Here is a 25,376-nt window from a genome sequence, read left to right as displayed (position 1 = left end):
TAAATGAACAGAGCGTACCCAATGCTAAACACTCCGTTCTTGCTCCAAGGCATTCCAAATAGACAGCAGTTTTTGCTGTAGGACAGATGTTTGTGTTTTTTTTTTTTATCTGACTTCACTAAAGTGGCCACCATCAGGCCTAAGGTGAATGCTAAATAGTTATCATTTATTAGTCGTTTTTCATCCATAGTAATGTTGGATTCGTAGCAGTATTTGTAGAAAATTGCTTTAGAAAAATTGTGTACGTTTAGATTTTTTGTTACTGTGGGGTTGGTGGGTAATATAGTGGATAACAGCCCTGCCTTTCCTGTGGTAGACTAGGGTTTGAGATCCCAGCCAGTGGATCACATCACACTACATTACTAAGAGTTATTTGGTTAGGGTTAGATTCATTACACTGCGTTGCCTCTGGGAGAAGAGTATTAGTATTAGTTTTATGATGTGTAGCATGATGCTCCCGGCTCCATATGTGTTGGTGACAAAACATTAAAAAAAAGCTTGATTTTTAGGGTTCAAGCACCGAAGGTGCGTAGAACCCTATTGTTTTTGCTAAGATTTTTCTTCTTCTTCTTATTAGGGTTCAAGCACCGAAGGTGCGTAGAACCCTATTGTTTTTGCTAAGATTTTTCTTATTTAGGGTTCAAGCACCGAAGGTGCGTAGAACCCTATTGTTTTTGCTAAGATTTTTCTTATTAGGGGTTCGAGCATGTAGTGCTAGAAACCCTATTGTAATTGTTCTGATTATTATTATTATTATTATTATAGTTCTTATTCTTTTTCTGCCATAGAAGTGATTGGGCAGAAGAAACCGTAAGGCCTACAGGGCTGAGACTTGGTCATATGGTAGTACTTCTCACCGCTACTCAGATTCAAAAGATGAGCCCGATCGGCCTCAAGGGGGCGCTATGGGGAAGGTCAACGTGTTTGGCCTCGTAACTCCTACGCCCTGATAGCTAGAGCAAAAATTCTTGCATTATATGATTCCTTGGTTAATGGCAAATCAAAAAGGTCAATAGAACCACTAAGCTCCGCCCACTTAGATTTTTTGCTATTTAGCAGAATATGCAAAACCTACTTTTGAGAACTTGTCCTAGGGTCATTGACCAATCCTGTCATATTTGGTGTCAAACAACTCAGCAGAGTCCCAACCTCAATAATTATCGAAAAAATTGTGAAATTTGTAAACAATATGGCCGCCATATGCAAATTAATCTTACCGTGGCACACCCAAATTTACTCTAACAGCTGTAACTTTTGAATGCTTAAACCTACACTAATGCCACTTTACAACTTTGATGCCAACATGATTCTGAGGTAGCCCGTCAATCTGTGTAGACATACGCCCCCAGGGGGCGGAGCCAAAGCTAAAAATCTGTTTCTCAGGAACCGTACAAGCTATCAAGCTCTCGTTTGGCATGTATCCTCTGTGGCCTATGTCCTAATGGACTACTGAAGGATATTTTGATGTGTGAATTTTTGTGGTCGCTATTAGCCAATCAGATTACAGCAAGCTTTTGACAGGCTAAACAATCACCAATCAGGACGATACTTATATTGTACATGTATATGAGGGCCTTCTATCATCCATTAAAATATGGCGTTGATTGGCCTCTAGGGGGCGCTATAGCAGAAAATCAGTTATATCTAAAGGTACAAGTGGCCTAGGCTTGTTATTCTTTTTGAGTTTTATGCTTTGCTGTAACCTTTACAACTTTGTAATTACATGTCTTTACCAAAAATGTATTGTTTTGCATCAGTGGCCAGTAGAGTAAAAATTGCACTTTTTGAACTAGTCCCTGGATATTCAACCAATTAAATCAACTTTGGTCTTTTCACAATCTTGAGACCGTGTAGGTAAATAATTATCAAAAAAATGTTAGAATTTTAACTTTTTATGGCCCCAACACCTTGATCAAACATGTACGTGAAAGCCTTTTCAGAGTTATTTGGCCAAAACTCTGTCAAAGTTTAAAACATGCCAAAACTGTTGAAGCTACTAATTAACAATGACATTTGAAGCACATGTGCCATGTATGAGCCAAATAAGTGTTCAGTAGGCTCTACAGTGAAAAAATAACTATTTTCAATTTATTCCATTTATCGCTATTTTCCAACCTAAATGGACAGAAGACATGAACCTTTCACCCTATCAACACACAAATTTATACACATATATAGACTGATAATCTGATCTTGATTGCAAATTTTCAGCCAAATCGGACATGTTTTGCCTCTACAACGGCTGGAAAACTACAGCGATTTTGTAGGCCTCAAGCCTGTATTATCGCTTTTTTCAAATCTAAATTGACAGAAGTCAGGAACCTTTGACCCTATTGACACAGAAATTGACATACATATATAGACTGATATTGTGATCATGATTGCAAATTTTGAGCCAAATCAGATATTTTTTGCCTCTAATATGGCCAAAGAGCAACAGCCATTTTGTAGGCCATAAGCCTGTATTATCACTTTTTTCAAACCTAAATGGTCAGAAGTAAGGAACATTTGACCCTATCAACACACAAATTTACATACATGTATATACAGACCAGTTGATCATGAGTACCAATTTGGAGCCCAATCGGACTTTTCTTCTCTTTTTAATAAATAGAAACACACTGATAGGGAATGTTCTGTCTTACTTATAGAGTGATAGATTTCCAGCAGGTTATATGTGGTCTCTTGCTGCGCTCTGGTGGTCATTTGGTGAAACAGTTACATTTGAATTATTCTAAATTAAAGCTCTGCTGAACTTATTCAATCTTGCTTGTCTTGCTTAATTGAACATATTTATCCTTCTTGTTCATGATGGTCAGCCACCTGGGTCATTCTTGTTTATGCTCCACACACTTAATTTTTTTTTAAATTTGCATAATATGCAAAACCTACTTTTGAGATCTTGTCCTTGGATCCTTGACCAATCATGACATGTTTGGTGTCAAACAGTTCAGCAGAGCTTACTCCTCAATAATTTAAAAAAAAACCTTTACATTTATAAACAATATGGCCGCCATATGCAAATGAGTTCTACCATGGTGCAGTAAAATGTCTTTAACACTTATAACTTTTGAATGCTTAACCTGACACTAATACCACTTCAGTCCTTTGATCATTACATGATTCTCAGATACCCTGTCAGTTTAAGTAGACATACACTCCCAGGGGGCGGGGCCAATGCTCGATAGCTGTTTCTCTAGAACCATACAAGCTATCAAGGTCATCCTAGCCAATTATCATCTATGGCCCATGCACTAATGGTACACCAAATGAAAATTTGATATGGACACTTTTGTGGTCACTATTAGCCAATCACATTCCAGCAAGCTTTTAACAGGCGGAATGTTAATCAGGTCAAAACTTATATACTATATACGGGTTATTTATATGCCCTTTTTATGCCTTGTGTTTTTTCAATTTAAGAACTGAATTTGTTTCACCAAATGCGCACTAGAGTGCAGTAAGACACCACATAAAACCTGATGAACACTACAGCTCAATTTATCAATGCTTTTCAACTAGTTTACTCACACCACTCATCTAGCATTGCCATTATGGTCTTTATGGTCACGCTGGTCACCCAGCTTGGTTATGCTGGCCATCCAGCTTGGTCATGCTGGCCATTCACATTGGTCATTATGGTCCTGCTGGTCATTCAGCTTTGTCCTCATAGTAATGGTGGTCTTCCAGCTTGGTCATACTGGCCAACCACCTTTGCCATGCTGGTCATCCAGTTTGGTCATTATGGTCTTCCAGCTTGGTCAATATGGTCAACAAGTTTGTCATCCAGATTAGTCATGCTGGTAATCTAGCTTGGTCTTCACGGTCATGCTGGTCATCCTCATCCAGTTTGGCGATGCCGGTCAACCGGCAACATGTTTTAAGCCTAACTGGCCTCCAGGGGTCTCTTTGCCTGTAACGCTCGAACCCCGTAAATCGCCGCTTGCGGCTATATTTATTATTATTATTCTTTTTCTCCTGTAAAAACAGTTGTGCAGCCTAAACCGTAAGTCATAGAGAAATGAAACTTGGTAGGTAGATGTAGGATCAGTGCATCTCGGTAGACAACAAAAATGGCACCGATTGGTCAAGTGGTGGCGCTATAAACAAGGAAATTCATTTTTCACAATTTTCTCAATAACTCAAAAACCATAAGACCTACATTCAAAATTCTTTTTTTGATGGATTCCTTGGGTCAATACCAACAACTTTCCAATTTGGACCATGCACTTCCGTCTATATAGATTTTTTGCTAATTTGCATAATATGCAAAACCTACTTTTGCAAACTAGTCCTAGGAATTTTGACCAATCCTGGCATGTTTGGTATCAAAACACTCGTGAGAGCATGCGCTTCAATATTCATTAAGAAAAAGTTGAAATATGTAAACAATATGGCCGCCATATGCAAATTAGTCCTTCCGGATATATGCCCCATTCACTTCAAGAGGTAAATTTGGAGCACTGTTTCTCAGCAACCGTGCAACCTAGCAAGTTGAAACTTTGCATGCAGAATCTATCATACAGCCTCTAAAGGATGTTCAAAGGGCAACTTAATCAATCAACATGGCTGAACACCATCAGCCAATCAGCATTCAGCAGACATTTTGGCAGGCTGAATGTTGCCCAATCTGGATGATATTTGGCAGTTATGTTCAGGTGGTGACACTGTAGTGACCTGCAAAGTGCTGAAACAATCCGCCCACTGGGGGGCGCTGTTCCAAAAAAACGAGTATATGTCAATCATGCTGTACTATTTTGACATCTAATTGTTTTTGCCATATTTAGTACAGTGGCTCTGACAAATTTCTCAATACAACTATGTTTAAAAAGTGCTTTGTTCATTCATAATTGCTAATTGTTTGAAAATATATTGAAACTACTCTCTGGATATTTGGCCTATCACCTCCATTTCAGTCTTGCTGCACACTGTAGAGTCTCTAGGTAAATGTTCATTAAAAACATTTGTGAAAATTTCACATACAATACTCTCCAGGCATCAAGCAATCTGTGCGTCCTTGGAATTTCTAACCTAAATTGCTGTAACTCTGTAGTATTTGCTGTAATCTCACAATGTTAAAGACCTCTGTACAATATCACTCTGATGAAGCGCCATTTAATACAGAACTAGATTAAGAATAACTTTGTCATTACATGTCATATCAGAACATTCACTCCTTTGTGCCTCTTCTCAACATTAATAACAGGTGAAAGACTTTTGATCATTTCTAAATGTGACAGAATGTCTCCAATTGTGTTAGACCTTCTTACACATCACCATCCTATGCTCTAGTAGGCACCATTGTGCTAGTTGGTGCTTGATGAAGCGCCATTTAATTCAGAACTAGATTTATAATAACTTCGTAATTACATGTCATATCAGAACATTCACTCCTTTGTGTTAATTTAAACTTGTTTGGTCAAACATTTCAGCTTGTTCTGCAAAGGTTCAAAGGTCAATCTGAATACCACTTTGTGAACATTCTGGTTGAAGCCACCTCATCAATACCAATAACATGTAGACACCTTTTGACTAGTTCTAACTCACTTAATGAATATCCTACAAAGTTCACTAGATTTACATGTGAATTTAAGCACTGATCAGGTTGAAAGGCCTCTGCTCAACATTAATAACAGGTGAAAAACTTGATAATTTCTAAATGTGACAGGGCATCTCCAATCATACTAGACCTTCTTACACATCACCATTCAATGCTCCAGTAGGCACCATTGTGCAAGTTGGTGCTTGAACCCGATGATTGCCGCTTGCGGCTATATTATTATTATTATTATTCTTTTTCTCCTGTAAAAACAGTTGTGCAGCCTAAACCGTAAGTCATAGAGAAATGAAACTTGGTAGGTAGATGTAGGATCAGTGCATCTCGGTGGACAACAAAAATGGCACCGATTGGTCAAGTGGTGGCGCTATAAACAAGGAAATTCATTTTTCACAATTTTCTCAATAACTCAAAAACCATAAGACCTACATTCAAAATTCTTTTTTTGATGGATTCCTTGGGTCAATACCAACAACTTTCCAATTTGGACCATGCACTTCCGTCTATATAGATTTTTTGCTAATTTGCATAATATGCAAAACCTACTTTTGCAAACTAGTCCTAGGAATTTTGACCAATCCTGGCATGTTTGGTATCAAAACACTCGTGAGAGCATGCGCTTCAATATTCATTAAGAAAAAGTTGAAATATGTAAACAATATGGCCGCCATATGCAAATTAGTCCTTCCGGATATATGCCCCATTCACTTCAAGAGGTAAATTTGGAGCACTGTTTCTCAGCAACCGTGCAACCTAGCAAGTTGAAACTTTGCATGCAGAATCTATCATACAGCCTCTAAAGGATGTTCAAAGGGCAACTTAATCAATCAACATGGCTGAACACCATCAGCCAATCAGCATTCAGCAGACATTTTGGCAGGCTGAATGTTGCCCAATCTGGATGATATTTGGCAGTTATGTTCAGGTGGAGACACTGTAGTGACCTGCAAAGTGCTGAAACAATCCGCCCACTGGGGGGCGCTGTTCCAAAAAAACGAGTATATGTCAATCATGCTGTACTATTTTGACATCTAATTGTTTTTGCCATATTTAGTACAGTGGCTCTGACAAATTTCTCAATACAACTATGTTTAAAAAGTGCTTTGTTCATTCATAATTGCTAATTGTTTGAAAATAGCTATATTGAAACTACTCTCTGTATATTTGGCCTATCACCTCCATTTCAGTCTTGCTGCACACTGTAGAGTCTCTAGGTAAATGTTCATTAAAAACATTTGTGAAAATTTCACATACAATACTCTCCAGGCATCAAGCAATCTGTGCGTCCTTGGAATTTCTAACCTAAATTGCTGTAACTCTGCAGTATTTGCTGTAATCTCACAATGTTAAAGACCTCTGTACAATATCACTCTGATGAAGCGCCATTTAATACAGAACTAGATTAAGAATAACTTGACATTACATGTCATATCAGAACATTCACTCCTTTGTGCCTCTTCTCAACATTAATAACAGGTGAAAGACTTTTGATCATTTTAAATGTGACAGAATGTCTCCAATTGTGTTAGACCTTCTTACACATCACCATCCTATGCTCTAGTAGGCACCATTGTGCTAGTTGGTGCTTGATGAAGCGCCATTTAATTCAGAACTAGATTTATAATAACTTCGTAATTACATGTCATATCAGAACATTCACTCCTTTGTGTTAATTTAAACTTGTTTGGTCAAACATTTCAGCTTGTTCTGCAAAGGTTCAAAGGTCAATCTGAATACCACTTTGTGAACATTCTGGTTGAAGCCACCTGATCAATACCAATAACATGTAGACACCTTTTGACTAGTTCTAACTCACTTAATGAATATCCTACAAAGTTCACTAGATTTACATGTGAATTTAAGCACTGATCAGGTTGAAAGGCCTCTGCTCAACATTAATAACAGGTGAAAAACTTGATAATTTCTAAATGTGACAGGGCATCTCCAATCATATTAGACCTTCTTACACATCACCATTCAATGCTCCAGTAGGCACCATTGTGCAAGTTGGTGCTTGAACCCGATGATTGCCGCTTGCGGCTATATTTCTCTTTAAATTTGTTATTTGACTTTTTTTTTTAGCCTGCACTGTAACTTAATGAATGAATGAAGGTGGTCTAAAACACACTTGGTCTGGGAGAAGGGGAGGGTATACTGTGCAGACTTAGATAGGAAATTTAACAACATGGTGGACAGTTTTGGCTTTATATTTATAGAACAGAAAATAAAAGAACCCCAGTGTCCATGTTTTTACAGTCAGTGATTATGACTGTGACCGGTAGTGGAGATGCGTCACTTTTCAGATTGGTGAATGTAATTAATTATTACATAATTCAACACATGACTGCATATAACATCTGTCATGAGATTTGACTTTATGGAATAGTTAAATAATTTATTTGAATGCTGATAAAGGGTTCAAATAAATCATTATTTCACCTTTATTTTTATTTTTTTAAGGAGATGGTCATAATCGTTCATAGTCATCTCCAATTTTTAAGTTTTTCCAAATGCCATGTCAAATTTCGCCAATCTCCCCCTCCTCAATTCTCCTGAAATTTGACTCCATTCATAGAAGAAAGGGCTGCAAACCTGTGAATCCTGCGGAGATTACCTGGGATCAGTGATACATCAGGTCCAATGGCACTGCTGTTGCTAGGCGGCAGGAGAGTAGAGGAGGGATGCACTGAGGCACTGAGGATGTAGCCATGGTGATTCACCAGCAGAGCACTGGGGTTATAGACCTAGGACACAGCACAACACTTAGTCACTCTCTCGCTCTCACTCCACAACAGAACAGCTAGCTCACTGCCTCCGAAATGGCATGGAAGCATTCAGAACGAGCATGTTTTGGTGCATTCACAGGTTCACCAATGAACCAGACATGTGGCAGTAAACAGTGACTGTGGATGGTGGCCTTTTTGAAGGCACATTTTTGATTGAAACATACCCTAAAACATATTATTTCGGGAGAGAAGAAGTTTTTAATCTGTATTTATCTGAGTAAAACCTTCTGACTGGTTCGGTTATCATCTCTCTCAACTTTTTTTTTTTTTTTTTGACCATGAACTGAGATTCACAATCCTCCAGTTGACTTCAGAAGTTTTCCAATCCGGATCTGTACTGTGCGGGCGCTGTTTAAGGAGAAATAATTGCAAAACTCGGTCTGCTCTCGGAATAAAGAGAGCACAGATAAGATGAATTGCTCCCTTGTTTTGAATAGATGGAAATGCCTGAAGATTTGGCTGCTGGGAGTTGAGTATGCTTTCCTGGTGTGATTGCAGCCATGTTACTTAGAGCCAAGAATTTGTTTGCCGTCTCTCCCCTCCCTCCCCTTAGCGAGTAAGTTGTGTACAGGCAAATCATCTTGTGGGGAGGCAGTAATCCTGGGGCTAAGGGCCTGGGGAGTTGGGGGCTGTGGAGGGAGGGATGTGTCTTGTTCGCTCTTTTGGTTATGTTGGGTTAACCCCTTAAACTTTTTAACCTCTGTATGTAGCCTAAGCCCACTGTTGGCAGTTTGTTCCATGTCTGTACTAATTTATATCAGTTTAAATGACCCAAATATAGAGCCCTGCTGGATGCCTCAAAATCGGATAAACTGAATAGCTTTACAATAGTTTTAAAAATAACTTCAGTTAAGTGACTGTGTAAAAATGTGTGCCTCAGTGCAACACCCTGAAAGTGTTTCTTATTGAGAAGTTCTGAGAAAGTGGGCCCATAAGGAAAACAGATATAATGCTTGAGTTTGTATTTGATAAGCAGACCTGTGCACACATGCCATGCCATGAATAGGGAGGCCTTTTGAGAGTGCAGGCTGTGTTTGCTTGAGAGGTTTTGGAGCCAGAGAGAGAGGGAGAAAAAGAAAGAAAGAAAGAGAGAGAGAGCAAGAGTGAGTGAGTGAGCAAGCTAGCTTTCCTCCTGCTGGTATCCTGCCAGCTCTCAGTGCTTATCTCCCGCAGACCTCTGTGTGCAGATCACAACCAGATTTGCCCCTGCATATGCTGGGGCTCAGGCCACTCTGCATCGAGGGCTTTAAAAGGAGCTCCAAGTCTGGTTCCCATTTCAACTGCCTCCCTTCCTCCCACCACACACACACACACACACACACACACGTACACACACCTACATACACGCACACACACACAGCTGTCATCTGGCTTTTTAAGTTCTGGACTGCGTTTCTCCAGCTGGAGCTGGTTTATGACATTCCCCCAGCAGACCCATTGGCCGTGCTTTCTCTCTTCCCTCGCTCACACGCTCGCGCGCACACATGCATGCACCAACCATTTTCTCCTCTCCATCTTGCTCTTCACTCCCTTTTTGCTCTGGCTCATGCTGTCTGCATATGTGTGTGAGAAGGAGAGTGAGAGCATGTGCGTGTGTGTCAAGAGAAAGAAAGACACACAGTGAAAACAGGAGAGAGAGAAAAAAAAAGAAGAAAAAGAGAGGGAGAGGGGGAGAAGGAAGAAAAAAAAAGAAGTCAAAGGAAGCATCTCTTAGCAACCACAGGACAGTAATTACTGTAGCAGCAGCTGGGAGCAAACCAGATTTCCGCTGTGCGTTAAAACACTGGCGTGGGCTACTTTACACACGGCACTGACTAACCAGTGCCAGCAGCCTCCTCCACATGCAGAGAGGAGAAAAACCTGGACGTGGGTGGTGGTGGTTGTGGTGATGGGGTGTGTGTGTGTGTGTCTGTATGGGTGTGTGTGTGTGTGTGTGTGCAGCTTTCCCTGAGAGCGACATGCTCATGTGACTGCAGCGAAGTGCATGCTGTAATTTAGATATCAATTTTCGAGCCTTGTGATATTTCCCCACTTCCTTGTGTTTTTTGGAAACTTCCTGCTTCTCTGTGTTGTGGTGGAGCTGGTCAGGCCTAACTGCAGGCTTCTGCTGCCCAGACTCATGGCAGACTCCCTCCCTGCTGCCCTCAGTTTTGCCTTTACTGTGTTTACGTCTTTTAAGTAACATTTCTGTAACTTTCTGAAGCTTTAGTGTTTGTGTTTTCAATCCAAATTTAAAATCAGATTGATTAAGTATACTGGATTTCATGAAGTCTGGGAAAAATAAGCAGATCCTTTGGGTTATTTGTAAATGTACACTCTTTTAAAAAGTGAAATCTTCTGGATAAGCATTGATCTCATTGAATGAGATCAATGCTTAGAAACTATCAGTTGGTGCTATCAAGCCCTGCATTTCGTAGTTTAGCACATTGGGGTTGCTCATTTGATCAACCCATTTTGGTACTGTAGTATCAGCACTAATAAAAATGCTTCTGGGAACGCATGCAAGGAACACATGCAAGGACAGGAACTCAGCACTCAACAGAAGATGTTTGAGTCGTCCTTTATTTATGCAGTTTCTGAACATAGGGCTCCACCTGGTGGATGCTAACAGCATTGTTTAGCATAAGCAATGGCTTCTGCCCTCGAGGCAGATCCTGTATTGGCTAAAAAAAGGTGTTTAAAATGAATGTGCTTCAGTCTTGGTGCTTTTAAATTGAAGTGTTTTGTTTGTATGTTTTTGATTCTGAGGGGCTTAAATAACACACTTTTTTTTCTTCTCATCACCAGGTTAATCAGGATCCCCCCTCCATCTGCACACCTATGAGAGAGCCCTTCTCCCCCCATGGCGGAGTGGTGTCCACCGAGCCTTTCCGAGGCTGTTATGTGCGTGCTCAGCCCTTCGATGAGTTCCCCAGCCCCAATCGCCGCTACCTGCCCCCCCAGGTCAGTTGATACCTCACTGTAATCTTACCTCAGTTAAAGTCATTCATCAAAGACCTGTGTGGGTGAAAATTGCTTGTTTGGTTTTTGCACTGGAGCTATGAGTCTTAAGTAATGGAAACTTGTCCCCGAGTATAAGTGATTCACACATTTGGCTCGAACAGTGTCTCTTGTGCTTCTTGGTGCTGTACGACACACTGATCTGTTCCACCAGTTATCTTTGAAACACACTCCAATTTCTTTGACCCTAATTTCCTGTAATATTTTCCTCTTTTTAGTGAGCCTAATAATGCATTAGCAGGTTTTTTCTTTTTTTTTTTTTTTTTTCTATGTAAAGACGACTTTAGTTTCTGAATTTAGTTTCTGATACGAAAGTCATTAAAATTGGACAAAGATTGTAGAAATGTAACTACAAATGGTTTTTACTAGATAGTTGGCTGTGCATATCACTGTATACATGTATTTATTTTGTCATCCTCCACAAAAGTTTAAGTGAAAAATAGCATTGCAATTTGTAAACGATCCTTTTTTTGTTTTAATGATTGACCCTGCTAATATAAATATAAAACCATTATGCTAATCTTGCTGATCTTACATTGTTTATTTTTATTTGATAATAATAATAATAATAATAATAATAATAATAATAATTGCTTAGTAAAATTAATAGAGATGTTTTTTTAACAATAATATAACAAAATTTATTGTTTTCTAAACTGAGAAAGTATTCATCTATAGTGTTGTTTTTTCTTTGCTGTCCATCTTGGCAGGTCTCCTTTAACACCACACGCCACGTAAGCTTTCACATGGATGACGAGGAGGTGGTTCGCATTAACCCACGCAAGGACGTTCTTATCCGGGGCTATGAGGACTATCGTCACCCTGTCATGTGGAAGCAGGACATGGAGCGAGACGATGGAGATTTCTCCACCACCTTTTCCAAACTAGACAACAAGAAAAGTGAGTACTTGTTTCCGGAAGGGCCGGAAACTCACCCAGGCGGCAAGGACTCTATTAAAACCCAGCAACCCTCCCCTCTGCTCAAGTCCAAGAAGTCAAGGAGACGCAGGGAGGACGGCGAACGGTCGCGCTGCATCTACTGCCGCGAGATGTTCAACCACGAGGATAACTGGCGGGGTCAGTGCCAGGACGCGCCAGACCCCATAAAGCAGTGCATATACAAAGTCAGCTGCATGCTGTGTGCCGAGAGCATGCTTTACCACTGCATGTCTGACTCGGAGGGCGACTTCTCGGACCCGTGCTCTTGCGACACCAGCGAAGAGCAGTTCTGCTTGCGCTGGCTGGCCCTGCTGGGTCTGTCCCTCATTGCGCCGTGCATGTGTTGCTACCCTCCCCTGCGGGCCTGCCACCACTGCGGAGAGGCCTGCCACTGCTGCGGGGGGAAGCACAAGGCCGCCGGATGAGTCCAGCCACGCCATCCCAACTACACCAACGGCCACGTGGAAAACCGCCGGCATTGTTTTTTTCATTCACCTTCAGGCAGGTGAGGTGTTCTCCCACCCGCCGCTGGAGGCTTTGGAGATTTGATTTGGCTGAGAGCAGCGGAAGCAGACACCCGTCAGGTGGTCTTCTCGGGCTCTCGAGAGCTGCGGCACGGAGCTCATAACATGAGGAAAGGCGTTTACAAAAATGAACTTGGAGAGATCACTAAACACTCAAACATGCAAAAAAAAAAAAAAGAAAATGGAAAAAAAAAATCACACAACATAGAAAAAAAACAAGTCACCATGTCTCAGACTGTCATTACAGATATTGTGTAACCTTTGTGAAGGAATATTATTGTCTTTTGTACAGAGATCAAATCTATAACAAAGAAAACAAAACATTTGGTTGTGCATACAGAGGCTCTGCTGTATGGGTATGCTAAAAGGGATATTTTCTTGCTTTTCGTGAATTTGCAGTAGGGTAAAAGTGGCCTTTTCTTTCGACTTGAGCATTTGCTGACCGTGTAATTATAGACAAAAACAACAAAAAGTGCACTAGATATGTTCTCCCATGAAAGGTAATCCTCATTAATTCTAATGGTACATTTAACGAAAAAAGAAAAACACTTTGATCAAGTTTTAGGAGTTCAGATTGATTTTGTTTTCTGTGATGGGTGTGTACGCAGTTTGTTTTACCCGCTTTTCTTTCATTGTTTTGTAAAAGACAGTAACGTCATTTCTTTTTTGAAATGCTAGTGTGACATAATGAATTTTGTAATGAATTGTGCTAATGTTTAAAATGACACCTTTCTCGTGTAATTGGCAAAACTATTCGGACCACACGAGTCGGTTTCCTCATTCCAGCATACAGTGGTTGTGGTACGACAGCTGTGGTATATGAAGTTCTTTATTCCCAGGTCAACAAACATTTTCCACAATAAGATTGATGGTGATATCTTGCAATCTAGTCAGAGACCAATTGCAGAAATTTGCAGACTTTTTTCCCCTTTCAACTTCTCAATTTAATTGCATTTGTCAGAGTGAAACTGGGTTCTTTTCGGCTTTTAATTATTTTTGAGCTGAAATTGTGCTCAACCAGCAAGTTTTTCTTTTTTTTTTTTAAATTGACTGACAATATTTTACAAATTCTTACGATCATGGTTAAAGGGTGTCCATTTTTCATTGTTAAACAAGGCACTTATATTGCGTTTTAAATAGGATAACCCTGTATTATTTGGTTGGATTGTTCTTCGTACAAAGCACCCCTCAAAGAAGCACTAATTTCCAAGCTTTGGTTACAGCTCCATCTACACATGTATTCCATACAGCATGTAGTTTATTTGTACTTATTTCTTTCTTTCTGTCTTTGTTTGGAGAGCTTGTGTAAATGAAATTCTTGATGCCAGACCGTTTATAAAAAAAATAAAAAAGAGCCCACGCAAACCACAAACCACATCCCACATGCAAACCTCCCGAACACAAAACTGCCACAGCAAAGATGATGATAAATCATGTCAGTCAGTAACTATAATTCAAAAGGATTTTGAAGATTTTGTTTTTAACTAGAGAAAAGAAATCATGTGTTTGATTAAGCTCGGCCTTTCGCATTCACAAAGCATTAAGAAACTCAGTTGAACGTCAGGCAGTTTAGCCCTGGGTCCAGTCTACACTAAAAGGTTTATCACACAAACAAAAGCAAGCTTATATTCCTGTTAGCAGGAAAATCGCACCCACTATACTACTAAGAGGCCAGTATAAATAAGCAGTCCCAGTAAGACCTGTCCTGCATATCTCCCTATGCTCTGTACAGCTACACTTTACATCCACTTTACTTTCTATGCAACTATTTCCATGAGAAACACTTAGACCTCTTCATACCAGTCTGTGATGTGACACTTTAATATAGCAGATGTTAAACTTGGTACCAAACTTGAGTAAAAAAAAAAAAAACCCTATGTAAATACATAACACTATATTTAAGCAACAATAATAATCCCATTCAAATTTTTAAGAGAGAGTTGTATTTATCACCGCTGTCAGTATATATTATAGCTTGAGTTTGACAGCATTATGTACATAGGTCACCTTTTAGTATTATTTCACATTGAAAGTAGAGGGAGTACATGATGAAAATGGTTGGGCTTTTAATAGAGATTCTCTCTAGTTTTGTATTGCAAAAAGAAGGCTAGGAAGCTAATGCGGTATAATAGTGACAGTCCATTTTTAAAAGGTTTTGTCATATGAAGCTGCTAGAAACAATCACTAATTTTGCATTGAGAGGATAAATAAAATTCAGATATGGATGACTGTTAAAACATTATATAGTTCTTTGATATATAAATATATATAATATTGATCTCAGTTGTGTTCTTTGATCTGTTTTTTCGTTGTTTGTTTTTGTCACCCATGTTTTTATGTTCATCCACTCCTTCTTTATTTACGTCTTTCCTGTATTGTCATTGGATTGCATTTTGTATTGCAAGCTGAACCAAGGTTTGATTAAAACCTTAACAAAACTTGCTGGCTGAGAAGCAAATTGTAGAATAGGCTACATTCATACGATTCTATCGTTAGACGAATACTAATAATACCTAGTTTCATTCTGCGTTGACCAGCACTGGGCGACCACATGTAATGTGCTGTATTTAATATGCAACCTGTCTGTTTTCTTTCTTACCTTCCATTCTCTCTCCACCCGGCCATTAACTTAGCATTTATCTGTCTTCAGTTTTAACCACTTGCTGCTAGTGTATCGTTTTTATTATTATGATTTTTTTGGACATTGTGCATAACTCTGGAATGCATAAAAGATGAACATTCTTTACTGTTTAGTTTAGAAGAATTGCGTATGTAAATGAGTCATTTCAGTGTGATCTAAAAAAACAGCTACTTTCGCAGCAGTTCAGTGGTTTCTTTGGAGTTCTCCGATGCTTTGGTGCACTGATGTATGTAGCTAGGCTTCTTTCCTTTGCATAGCGCTTGATGATGTAAAGCTCACGTGATTAGTTCTAAGTTGTGAAAAACATTTGTGTTTATGGTAATTGCAGTATAAATGGTACTCTGATGATTCCAGTATGAACACTGCCTGTTTCTTTATCTGCATCTCTAAGTTTTAGTGCCATTGGCTTCACCCACTGACAACCTCGAAAAAGTGCCTCACGTCCATCATAATTTCCATCCGAAAACTTAACAGCTCTTGCTATGGTTGTATTGGTTTATACACGTCTAGGTATTTGTATCATGGTTTGAAAATACCAAGTATATGATGTAATATTTATAGTTCAGTAACTCATGTCATAGTTGTATTTTCTTTATACAGATGTAGCTTGTTACGTTTCATAAATATATAATGTAAATATGCATACAAATGTTTGTAACTGTTTTTATGTTACATCATACACTTGTAATTTGACATAAAATAACATTACCATAATAAAAGGTGAGTTTTAATGTAGACTGTTTGTGTGTGTGAATGAAACGGTTAAAGGTGATTAGGGTACACGCTGGATGTAAATGCAGTGAATGATAAACAAATATCCTATCATTTAAATGAGTAATTGTGAGCTGATAGTAAGTGGTTGCAACCAGTTTTCTTAAAGGGGATTTAATCACATTTTCCAAGACCACGTTTACACCTGGTTACTTCATGCATATTGTGTATCAGGATTATATCAGGATGAGGTTATGCCAGATGAAAGTGCAGATCCATCAAAGACAAATTTAAAACTGTACTGAATAAATTCATATTCCAAGACACAGTCGACGACCAAAACACCTGTATTCATTGCTGCACAATGAGAAAACCTGTATATTCAGTCCCACGCAGCATTTTGGATTCAATTAAACTAATTTTAACAAATGTGTAAAGAAATGTAAACCGGGTCTAGATTTTTGGTATAAATATATAAATACATATACCTGAATATCGCTGCTGTCTAATGAAAAACCAGTATCTCCAAAACAGCAACTTTACAGGAGAGAAACAACCTTTTAAACTTTCAGTGCAAGTTGATGTAAAAAGAGTTTCTTTCAGGTCATCTTGAGATATTTCTATTGGTCTGTTCATCAAGAAATGTTGGCACAAGGTAAGGGACAGTTTGTACAAATTGTGTAGTAAGCAAAAAATCAACAAAAATGCAGATACTTGTTTTTTATTGGACAGCGACAATACTTACTTGCAAAATAGCCAGCAAACAGCTAAGTTCGTGTTACTTTGTGCTACTGTAAAATTATGAAAAATATAAAAAGTAAGATTCATTTGGGCACTATCTTGTCTCCCACTTTTCTAAAGGTGTTTTATAAACACATTTACACCAAATTTGGCATTTACTATTTTATGTAACAGCTCTAGATTCAATAAACAAAGTAAGTTATAATAAAATTACTGAATCTGAATGTTTACACACTGAACACTCACTTTGCTTCTCAACACTAAGGTGTTATTAAAGCCTGGGCCTCATGTGAGCTTTTGCTTTCCTGTAATCATTGGTTTTGGAAGACAAGGCCCAAAATTATATAAATTATATATTTATATAATTTAATTTAAAAATAACATTTTAAAAATATTTTTTGTATCCTTGTTGTAGATGATTTTGGAGGTCCTGAATAGGTGCTACTAGCAGATTCAAATAGCTAAACTATTGAAAATATTGCCTTTTGAAGAAGTGTTTATTATAACACCCATTACATTCATATTCTTGGTTTATATTGGCAGCTCAGTAAACTCAGACCAATCAAATGTGTTTAAAATATTACATGTAATGCTACTAAGCCAATCAGATCTGTGCATTATGGTAAGCACTGCGAGAAAAAAAGACATGCACATGGAGGGGAAACGGAAGTTTAAGTTAAGTCATGCTCTAAAGAGTGAAAAGTGGAGCACAAAAAACATACTTTTTGTCACTGTCATGTGCTTCTATTAAAAAGTTGTCAAACATTTTTTTAAAAAGTATATCTTTATATATATATATATATATATATATATATATATATATATATATATATATATATATATATATAGTATTTATTTATTTAGTATTAAATTGGTTCATTCATTTTCTACAAATATTACATTTTAGTACAGTAAAGTAGAGTAAAGTCTGAGTAAAACGTTTTAGAAATTTTATTTTTGTATTGTTATCTAACAATAACGAGCTTAGAGTTTTAATGATATACTGGATTAATTATTTATTTAAAAAAACGAATTTTTAAAATATTAAATAAGGGGATTTTTTTTATGTCTTTAAATGCTGAGTTGAGGATGAGTTGAGAATATTTAATATAATTAATAATTATTTATCCTACCTTGGTGTTTTAAAACTATCGGCTGCGTAAGAACCTCCATATGAATGAGCTGAGCTGTGGTGGAACTCAGAAAGGGGAATCGTGTTGCAGCACGGAGGAGTTTCAGGGTGCGGACTCGCTCTGTGCGCTAGCTGCTAGGCTAATGCTAATTTTCTCCGCTCGCTCCGTTTTCTCTGGTTTTCTCAGTGTTATTTTAGTGGAGCGGTATGGAGAGCGATATACTGGACTGTCTGGATCAGGTCGGGTAAGCAGAGCGGCTCGTGTTTTATAATGAGAGGCCGTTATCCTGCAGAGACCGGAGGAGCTGCTGTGTGAATATTCTCACCACGCTGAGCTCCGTTCATCCGTGTCTGTTTATCTGCAGCTCCGCTTCAAACCATCAGTTTCTCTGATTTTACTACACACCTAAAATAAAATAAATTATTTTAAAGGTACTATCTCATTATTTAAAGATAGTCTGTCATTTTTTAAGATACTAATTCATTATTTTGAGACAGCAAGGGTGTTTGCTTTCAGTAAAATGGTTTATTTTTAATAATTACTTAGTATCTCAAAGTAATGACTTACTATCTCAAAATAATGAGAGAGAAATAAAATAATGAGAAGTGTACTTCAGAATAAAAAAGGCTTTTTTTATTTTAGGTGGTGGGAATGGGCTTCCATATAAATGTTTGAAACAATGTATAAAATGAACGTTGTTTTTATTCTTTAAACTACTGACAACATTTCTCCCAAATTCCAAATAAAAATATTGTCATTTATTTGCAGAAAATGGGAAATGGTTAAAATAACAGAAAAAAATGTGCTTTCAGACTTCAAATAATTCACATAAAACAAGTTCATAATGTTTATGATGCAGTAACGTTTTGACTGAAGAAGAGTTCGGGAATCAAAATTTGGTGAGATAACCCTGATTTTTAAGTACAGCTGTCATATATCTTGGCACACTCTCCATCAGTCTTACACCCTGCTTTTGGTTGACCTTATGCCTCATACTCCTGGCACAAAAATGTAAGCAGTTCAGCTTCGTTTGAAGGCGTATGACTAGGGGTGGGCAATATTATATCAAATACAATATATTGTGACACAGAAATATCATGATATTAAAAATCCATATTGTGATTTATAGGGCAGTTCTGTCTTAAAACTAGTCCATTATTTACTGTGAAGCTTTAGGTGTATTTATTGCATAATTGTTTTAGTTTGCAGTTTATATGCATGCACTAAATATTCTGCAATATTTTTTGCTGCATTATATTATTTTATGCTATATTATTTTTTTTGCCACATTATGATTTTTCTGTTATACTATTATACTATATTCCTGAAATGAATGAATTATTTTAGTTTTCCTATATCGCCAAGTATATCGTTATCGCAAAAATATTGTGATATTATTTTAGAGCCATATCGCCCACCCCTACTTATGGCCATCCATGTTCCTCCTAATCGCATTCCAGAGGTTTTCAGTTTTGTTTTCACACTCTTGGTATTTTAATCTCAGTGTCTTCATGAGGAAGAGTCACCTGAAATAGTTTTCTCAGCGTTTTGAAGAAGTTCCTGGAGGTGCTGAACAATAGTTGCTGCCTTTTCTTTATGCTTTAAAGCTCCAGCTCATCCAAAATCACCTCAAATAACCCATCTCAGTTGATCAGGATTAAGTCAGGGGTTTGTGGAGGAAAACATTTTTGTTGACCACGTAATTCCATATGTTTCCCTTACTTGTTTTCATGTCTTTAATATTAATCTACAATGTAGAAAATACATTAAATAAGTAATAAAGGAAAAAGAGAAAATGAATAATCACAGAATAACTGTGAGAACAATTTCACATGTCAGTTTTTCCAATATGGCACAGCTGCTGGTATTTCATATGTCCCCATATTTTGCAGATACACTGGAGACCTGGATAATGAAAAGGCCCTTTTAACAGCATGTGAGGGCGGGTTTTCCTCTCAGGAGTATGTGGGACTGTGTTCGTGGTTGGCAGAAAAACTGAAGCAGTATTGTGGTCTCAAGGGTCAAGAATCAGAAACATCAGGTAATCTCCACTGAACACAAAAAAAGACAGTTTATCTCCAACAGTTATCTCTTTTCAAATGTAGACATTTTTTTGTTCGCTAATAAATATAAGGTGCAGTTGCGAAATTGAATGTCTCAGCCTTGAAAATGGGGAACAAAACTCTCCCATTCAGTGCATGCAAAGCTTGTATATATTTTAAAATGTTTATTTAATATATTTCAATATATTTTAACATTTTATTTTAAATAGATTGTTCCCTGATGTTAAAATGTTTACAGATGATTCCCAGACTGTGAGGATTCACTTTGGAAAGTTACTTGAAGAGCTGGAATGTCCATATAAGGGAATTGTTTCAGGGTTAACAGAAGGGGAACTGAAGAGCAAAAAAGATCATCTAAAAATTGTGTGTAAGTTTGATGATTTTTTTTTTGCTTCCATCACCTGTCTTTAAGCTGTCTGAACTGCGGCTGAACAGTGTTTATCTTGTGTTTGCAGTGTTTCTGGTATCTGAACTTCAGGCTGCACAGGTTGTGGCCGGCAAGTCTGGAGCAGACAGAAAGACTGAAAAACAGATTACACCTTTAAAAGATCTACAAGCGATTTGTAAAACACTAAAACTCTCAGAACCAGACCAGCAACCGACAGCAGACACATTCTCATCAATAGAAAACCAGGTTAGTGCACCACAAACTCACTGCTGTTTAAAGTTGAAAACTGATTTCTGTCCTGTAAGTTTTATGGGCACATTTCTTGAGTGTATATATGTATTAGTTTGACCTTAATCCAGACCAACTGTCATTTTGTACTTACTTTAAGTAAAATCTGGCTTAACAAAGTGGTGAACTGCCTTTATTCTGATTCTAACTGACTTGTTCTTTATTTATTACAGTTTGTTTGTGTTGACATTGTGCTTTAAATATTGTTCCAGGTTAATGTCTTGCTCAAGAAAGTCCCAGAGAAGCATATTGGCAAATCAGCGCTGAAGCACTCCCCTAACAGTGACCAATGGGTAAGCAGTTACCTATCTGCATCCATTAATTTCCTGTCTTGATTTCATTCCTGAGTTGTTTTTCATATCGTACACAGTTTGGACAAATGTATCACTCATTCAGTGTTTCTTCTGAAATTAAGTGTATTAATTAAGTTTATCCTGCTTTTGTTGGAGCAACTGTAGTTACTTTCCAGGAAAGGGGTTGCTGTAAGGATTAGTGAGTTTGTCAGTATGTTGGATGATCACCGCCTCACCTAATCCTCAACTCAGCTAGTATTGTATAGAGCACCATAATTCCAGACAACAGTTCCACTACTCCACAGCTCAATGCTAAGGGGCCTGTATACCCCTTTAGCCCATTCCTGGCATTAGGCATGGTCCCAATAGTTTCATGTTTATCTGCTCCAGAAAAAAATATTCTAGTAGTTCAGGCAATACATAGTAGACAAGCTGTGGTGTAAACATTTATTTTTTGATATTTTTGCAGACATATGTTTGAATGTATTAATTTCTGTACTATTATTGGGATTTTTTTTGTTTTGCTAATTTAAGTTTTATATGCATCATAACATGTCTTTTCTCATTAGTGACTTGTTTGTTTCCACAGAGGCAGCTGGAGAAGATAAATCGAGTTCTTTCTACAGACTATGACTGTCGTCGGCGCATGCTGATCAAACGGCTGGATGTCACTGTGCAGTCTTTTGGCTGGTCTGACAGAGCTAAGGCAGGTTCAGCTGCAGTCTCATCTTCTTGTGATTATTCTGTTTCATGTCCCTGTGAACTTGGTCTTGGAACATGTGATCTGCAGTTTCAGGCAGTTTTAAAAGTCATTCCGTTTGTGATTAAGGGTCAAGGAAAATGTATGCATTACGTGGATAAGAAGGAATTAACTATTACGCATTCTATTTCATCAGGCAAAAACAGACATAATGGCCAAGGCCTATCAGCCAAAGAGACACTCCCTGACACTAAAGTCATCTGTGAGCCTTGCTCATCTCCTGGCAGCACGAGAAGATATCTGCAATGTGGTGAAGACAAGCAGTGGCACTAGCAGAGAGAAGACTGTCTGTGCTGTAAACAAAGTAAGTGGAGCTGGCATGTGACTTTACAACACATAAGTACTGTCTAGTGCATTGGTGTTAATAAGGGTTTTAATGTGGCTTGTGCTAATCATGCTAATCATCAATTAATCATCAAATCGGCAATCAAATCTAATCATCAAATCAGCTATTTTTTTAATAGGGCGGTCAGACAGTTGAAAGCATTTTTTTTCTCTTTTTTAAACTTGTAGGTGCTTATGGGAAGAGTTCCTGATCGAGGTGGGAGGCCCTCAGAGATTCAAGCTCCTCCCCCTGAGATGCCACCTTGGCAGAAACGACAAGATGGAGGAGGACGAGGAGGAGGTGGATATAGAGGAGGAGGATATGGTGGAGGTGGACGTGGGGGTGGAGGATATGGTGGAGGTGGACGTGGGGGTGGAGGATATGGCGGAGGAGGAGGAGGATACGGCGGCGGGGGAGGAGGTGGTTATGGAGGTGGAGGATATGGAGGAGGTGGACATGGGAGTGGAGGCTACGGAGGCGGTGGTGGATCAAGAGGTGGGTGGGGTCGAGGAGGTGGAGGACGAGGCGGTTATTATCGATGACCGTTTTTTTTTTTTTTTGGTACTTTTTTTTTAAGAAGCATTGGAATGGAAGCGCATGTATTGGGATGCATTCAGTCTGTCCAGCAGGATTTTTTCGTTATTTTATTCTCATCTGTACCATGCTCAGAGACTGAACATAGCATTGAGAATGAGTTTAAATAAGAAATAGCCACTTTAATGAAGAACTTCAGTGAATTTCAACCTCCATATTGTGGCGGCTCTGGGTTGTGTGTGTGGCTGCCTGCGGGCATGTTTCTGTTCTCCTGTGTGCGAGGATGACAGGGGTGGGGCATCTCCCTTGGGACGGGTTATGCAGAGAGGGTGGGCACCACTCTGGATCTGCCATCTGGGAGACACACAGCTGGGTTGGTGGCCTTTGGGCTATTTGAGCTCTGTGGGTATGGTTTTAGCTCTCCTAGTCTTGTTAAAGGCTGTAAGTGAGTGGCAAGCCGGTTCAATAAAGGAGCTGTTGAGCATTCAGCAAAATGTGTCGTGGAAGAGGATGGAAGACCCGTGAGACTCATGCTGAATGCTCAACAGCTCCTTTATTGAACCGGCTTGCCACTCACTTACAGCCTTTAACAAGACTAGGAGAGCTAAAACCATACCCACAGAGCTCAAATAGCCCAAAGGCCACCAACCCAGCTGTGTGTCTCCCAGATGGCAGATCCAGAGTGGTGCCCACCCTCTCTGCATAACCCCTCCCAAGGGAGATGCCCCACCCCTGTCATCCTCGCACACAGGAGAACAGAAACATGCCCGCAGGCAGCCACACACACAACCCAGAGCCGCCACAATATGATTCCAGCAGTACACTTAAACAGACTCCATCCATACATATCCAGATATTTAAAAAAAAAACGGAGGTGTTTGTGTGTGTTTCGGCTTCCAGTCCGAATTTTTTATTTTTCTTAAATGAAGCTTTCCAAAAACACTCTCCAAACAGGATGTTTTTGTTTTCAGTAATATCATGTAGACAGGGTAAACAGCTTTATGAAAACACTGAAATTAAGATATGCATGCTAAATCTCAAATACCTCACATTCTCACTCCCTATTTAGTGCATAAAACTGCAAAATATACAGACATTGCATATGGCACTACATTTAATGTTGTATTACAAACATATAATGCTCTGTTTCTCTATTAGACTTTAGATTCTGTAATTTTTTCTTCCATCATACGCTGTTTAGGGAGTAATGGATGCATGTAGCTCTGGGTAGTGATCAAACCTTCTTTGTTTTCTTCTTTGGGGTTGATGTCTCTTTTTATAAGGTTCTATTGGCCCAATACAGTGTTAGCTTGCTCATACTACGTGCAAGTTCTTTTGTCTCTGTGGATGGAAATTATTTTAAAAATGGAGGGAGGGAGATCACATTTTTTTTTCCTTTTTTTTTTTTTTTATATCCGGATAAGAAGCAATGAGATTTTCTTGATGAAAAGTATAGGATTCATTGACTGATGTAAACTGAACTTTCAGCAGCTTTAAATTAGCCGCGGTAATCTAACAAGTGACTTTTTTATTTTTTAGAACTTTGTCGTATTTTTTTTTATGTTTCTTCTCAAATCGTGTAACTTAAATGTTTTGGACACGTTTATTTGACTATAGGCTAGAATTGAATAGGAAGTGTTATTGCATCTGTACGGTTTCTACAAATGCTGCCTGTTCCTAGGCAGTGAGTGTTGTGGACTAAGAATGATGTGGACTAACTCAATAAATATATGTTTCCGTTTTTTCCTCCTTGCTGAACCTTCTGTAAAAAATATAATAAAACAGAACTGAGAATAATGTCGCTGATTAATCTGTAGGGTGAACAGCACAAGAAGGTTTGAGGATTTTGTTGGTCTGAGTGAACAGTCACATTATGTCACACATTTGATCCTTTCTTATAAAGACTGCAGAAAGTTTCACATAAGTTTCAAAATTCCGAATCTAACAGAGTTAATGATGATGATATTTATATACCAATTAGCCATAACATTAGCACCACTTACCAGGTGAAGAAGGTGAAAATCTTCATCTACTGTTGCATCTTTCTAGGGCTGGATATACTAGATGTACAAATGCAGTAGTCAGTATGTATCAATGGTGAACTGGCAATCAGTTCATGGACACCTAACGCTCCTAATTGTCCCACATAACTTACCTATGCGCTTTCAAAGTGCCTTTTTCTAAATGTCAGTTATCATGTTCACAAGTCCAGTTCACACTGTGTATTTCCTCTTTAAGTGTGGTGCTTAAAGAACATTTCAACGTCAACTTAATTTAATTTTTTGCTAAGAGCTTTTGTGCTTTTACTTAAGTCTGAATTTCAAGTACTTCATAAATGTTTACATACTAGTGCATCTCAAAATGTTTGAACATCATTGAAACCATCCAAACCATCACTGACCATCAGTAAAATTTTGCATTTCATTTGGAGAACAAGGGATCAGAGTCTGGAGGAAGAGTGGAGAGACACAGGCACAGTGCCACTGTGTTATATCAAGTCCAAAGTCAGTGCAATGTTTTCCATTAAAATCTTATAGCACTTTATGCTTCCCTCTGCTGGCAACTTTTATGAAGATGCAGATTTCATTTTCCAGCAGGCACACTGCCCACATGGCCAGAAGTACCAATTGGTCTTATATAACATTTTAAATTTATGAGACACTGATATTTTTGGGTTTTTATTAGCTGTAAGC

The 25,376-nt window shown here is 38.4% G+C and overlaps 2 protein-coding genes across 2 annotated transcripts in view; both read left to right on the top strand.

Annotated features, from left to right (window-relative positions):
• Positions 1 to 13,009, top strand: part of spred1 (sprouty related EVH1 domain containing 1) — a 44,005-nt gene extending 30,996 nt beyond the window's left edge. Inside the window, exons 5-6 of the mRNA XM_007257384.4 lie at positions 11,131 to 11,286; positions 12,054 to 13,009. Of these exons, the coding sequence (XP_007257446.1) occupies positions 11,131 to 11,286; positions 12,054 to 12,707 (810 nt within the window). The 3' untranslated portion in view covers positions 12,708 to 13,009. The remainder of the gene's footprint in view (positions 1 to 11,130; positions 11,287 to 12,053) is intronic.
• A 5,101-nt stretch (positions 13,010 to 18,110) lies between these two features.
• On the top strand, positions 18,111 to 24,480 carry fam98b (family with sequence similarity 98 member B). The gene is made up of 8 exons (XM_022673084.2): positions 18,111 to 18,276; positions 19,925 to 20,073; positions 20,334 to 20,462; positions 20,551 to 20,729; positions 20,984 to 21,064; positions 21,654 to 21,770; positions 21,961 to 22,128; positions 22,338 to 24,480. Exons 1-8 carry the CDS (start codon positions 18,239 to 18,241, stop codon positions 22,689 to 22,691), a joined length of 1,215 nt encoding a protein of 404 aa, XP_022528805.1. The 5' UTR covers positions 18,111 to 18,238; the 3' UTR covers positions 22,692 to 24,480.
• The last annotated feature ends 896 nt before the right edge of the window (positions 24,481 to 25,376 follow it).

Source organism: Astyanax mexicanus, chromosome 14 (genome assembly GCF_023375975.1).
Source record: "Astyanax mexicanus isolate ESR-SI-001 chromosome 14, AstMex3_surface, whole genome shotgun sequence".
In the NCBI taxonomy this organism is placed as follows: domain Eukaryota; kingdom Metazoa; phylum Chordata; class Actinopteri; order Characiformes; family Acestrorhamphidae; genus Astyanax; species Astyanax mexicanus.
Note: the sequence above shows the minus strand (reverse complement) of the source record. Positions and strands in the feature narration are given on the sequence as shown.

Excerpts from the sequence above, each read along its gene's own strand:
- fam98b (XM_022673084.2), top strand. The coding sequence starts at position 18,239 with ATGGAGAGCGATATACTGGACTGTCTGGATCAGGTCGG. Across the intron at positions 21,065-21,653 it reads CCCCTAACAGTGACCAATGG|AGGCAGCTGGAGAAGATAAA; the intron begins GTAAGCAGTTAC and ends TTGTTTCCACAG. Across the intron at positions 22,129-22,337 it reads CTGTCTGTGCTGTAAACAAA|GTGCTTATGGGAAGAGTTCC; the intron begins GTAAGTGGAGCT and ends TTAAACTTGTAG.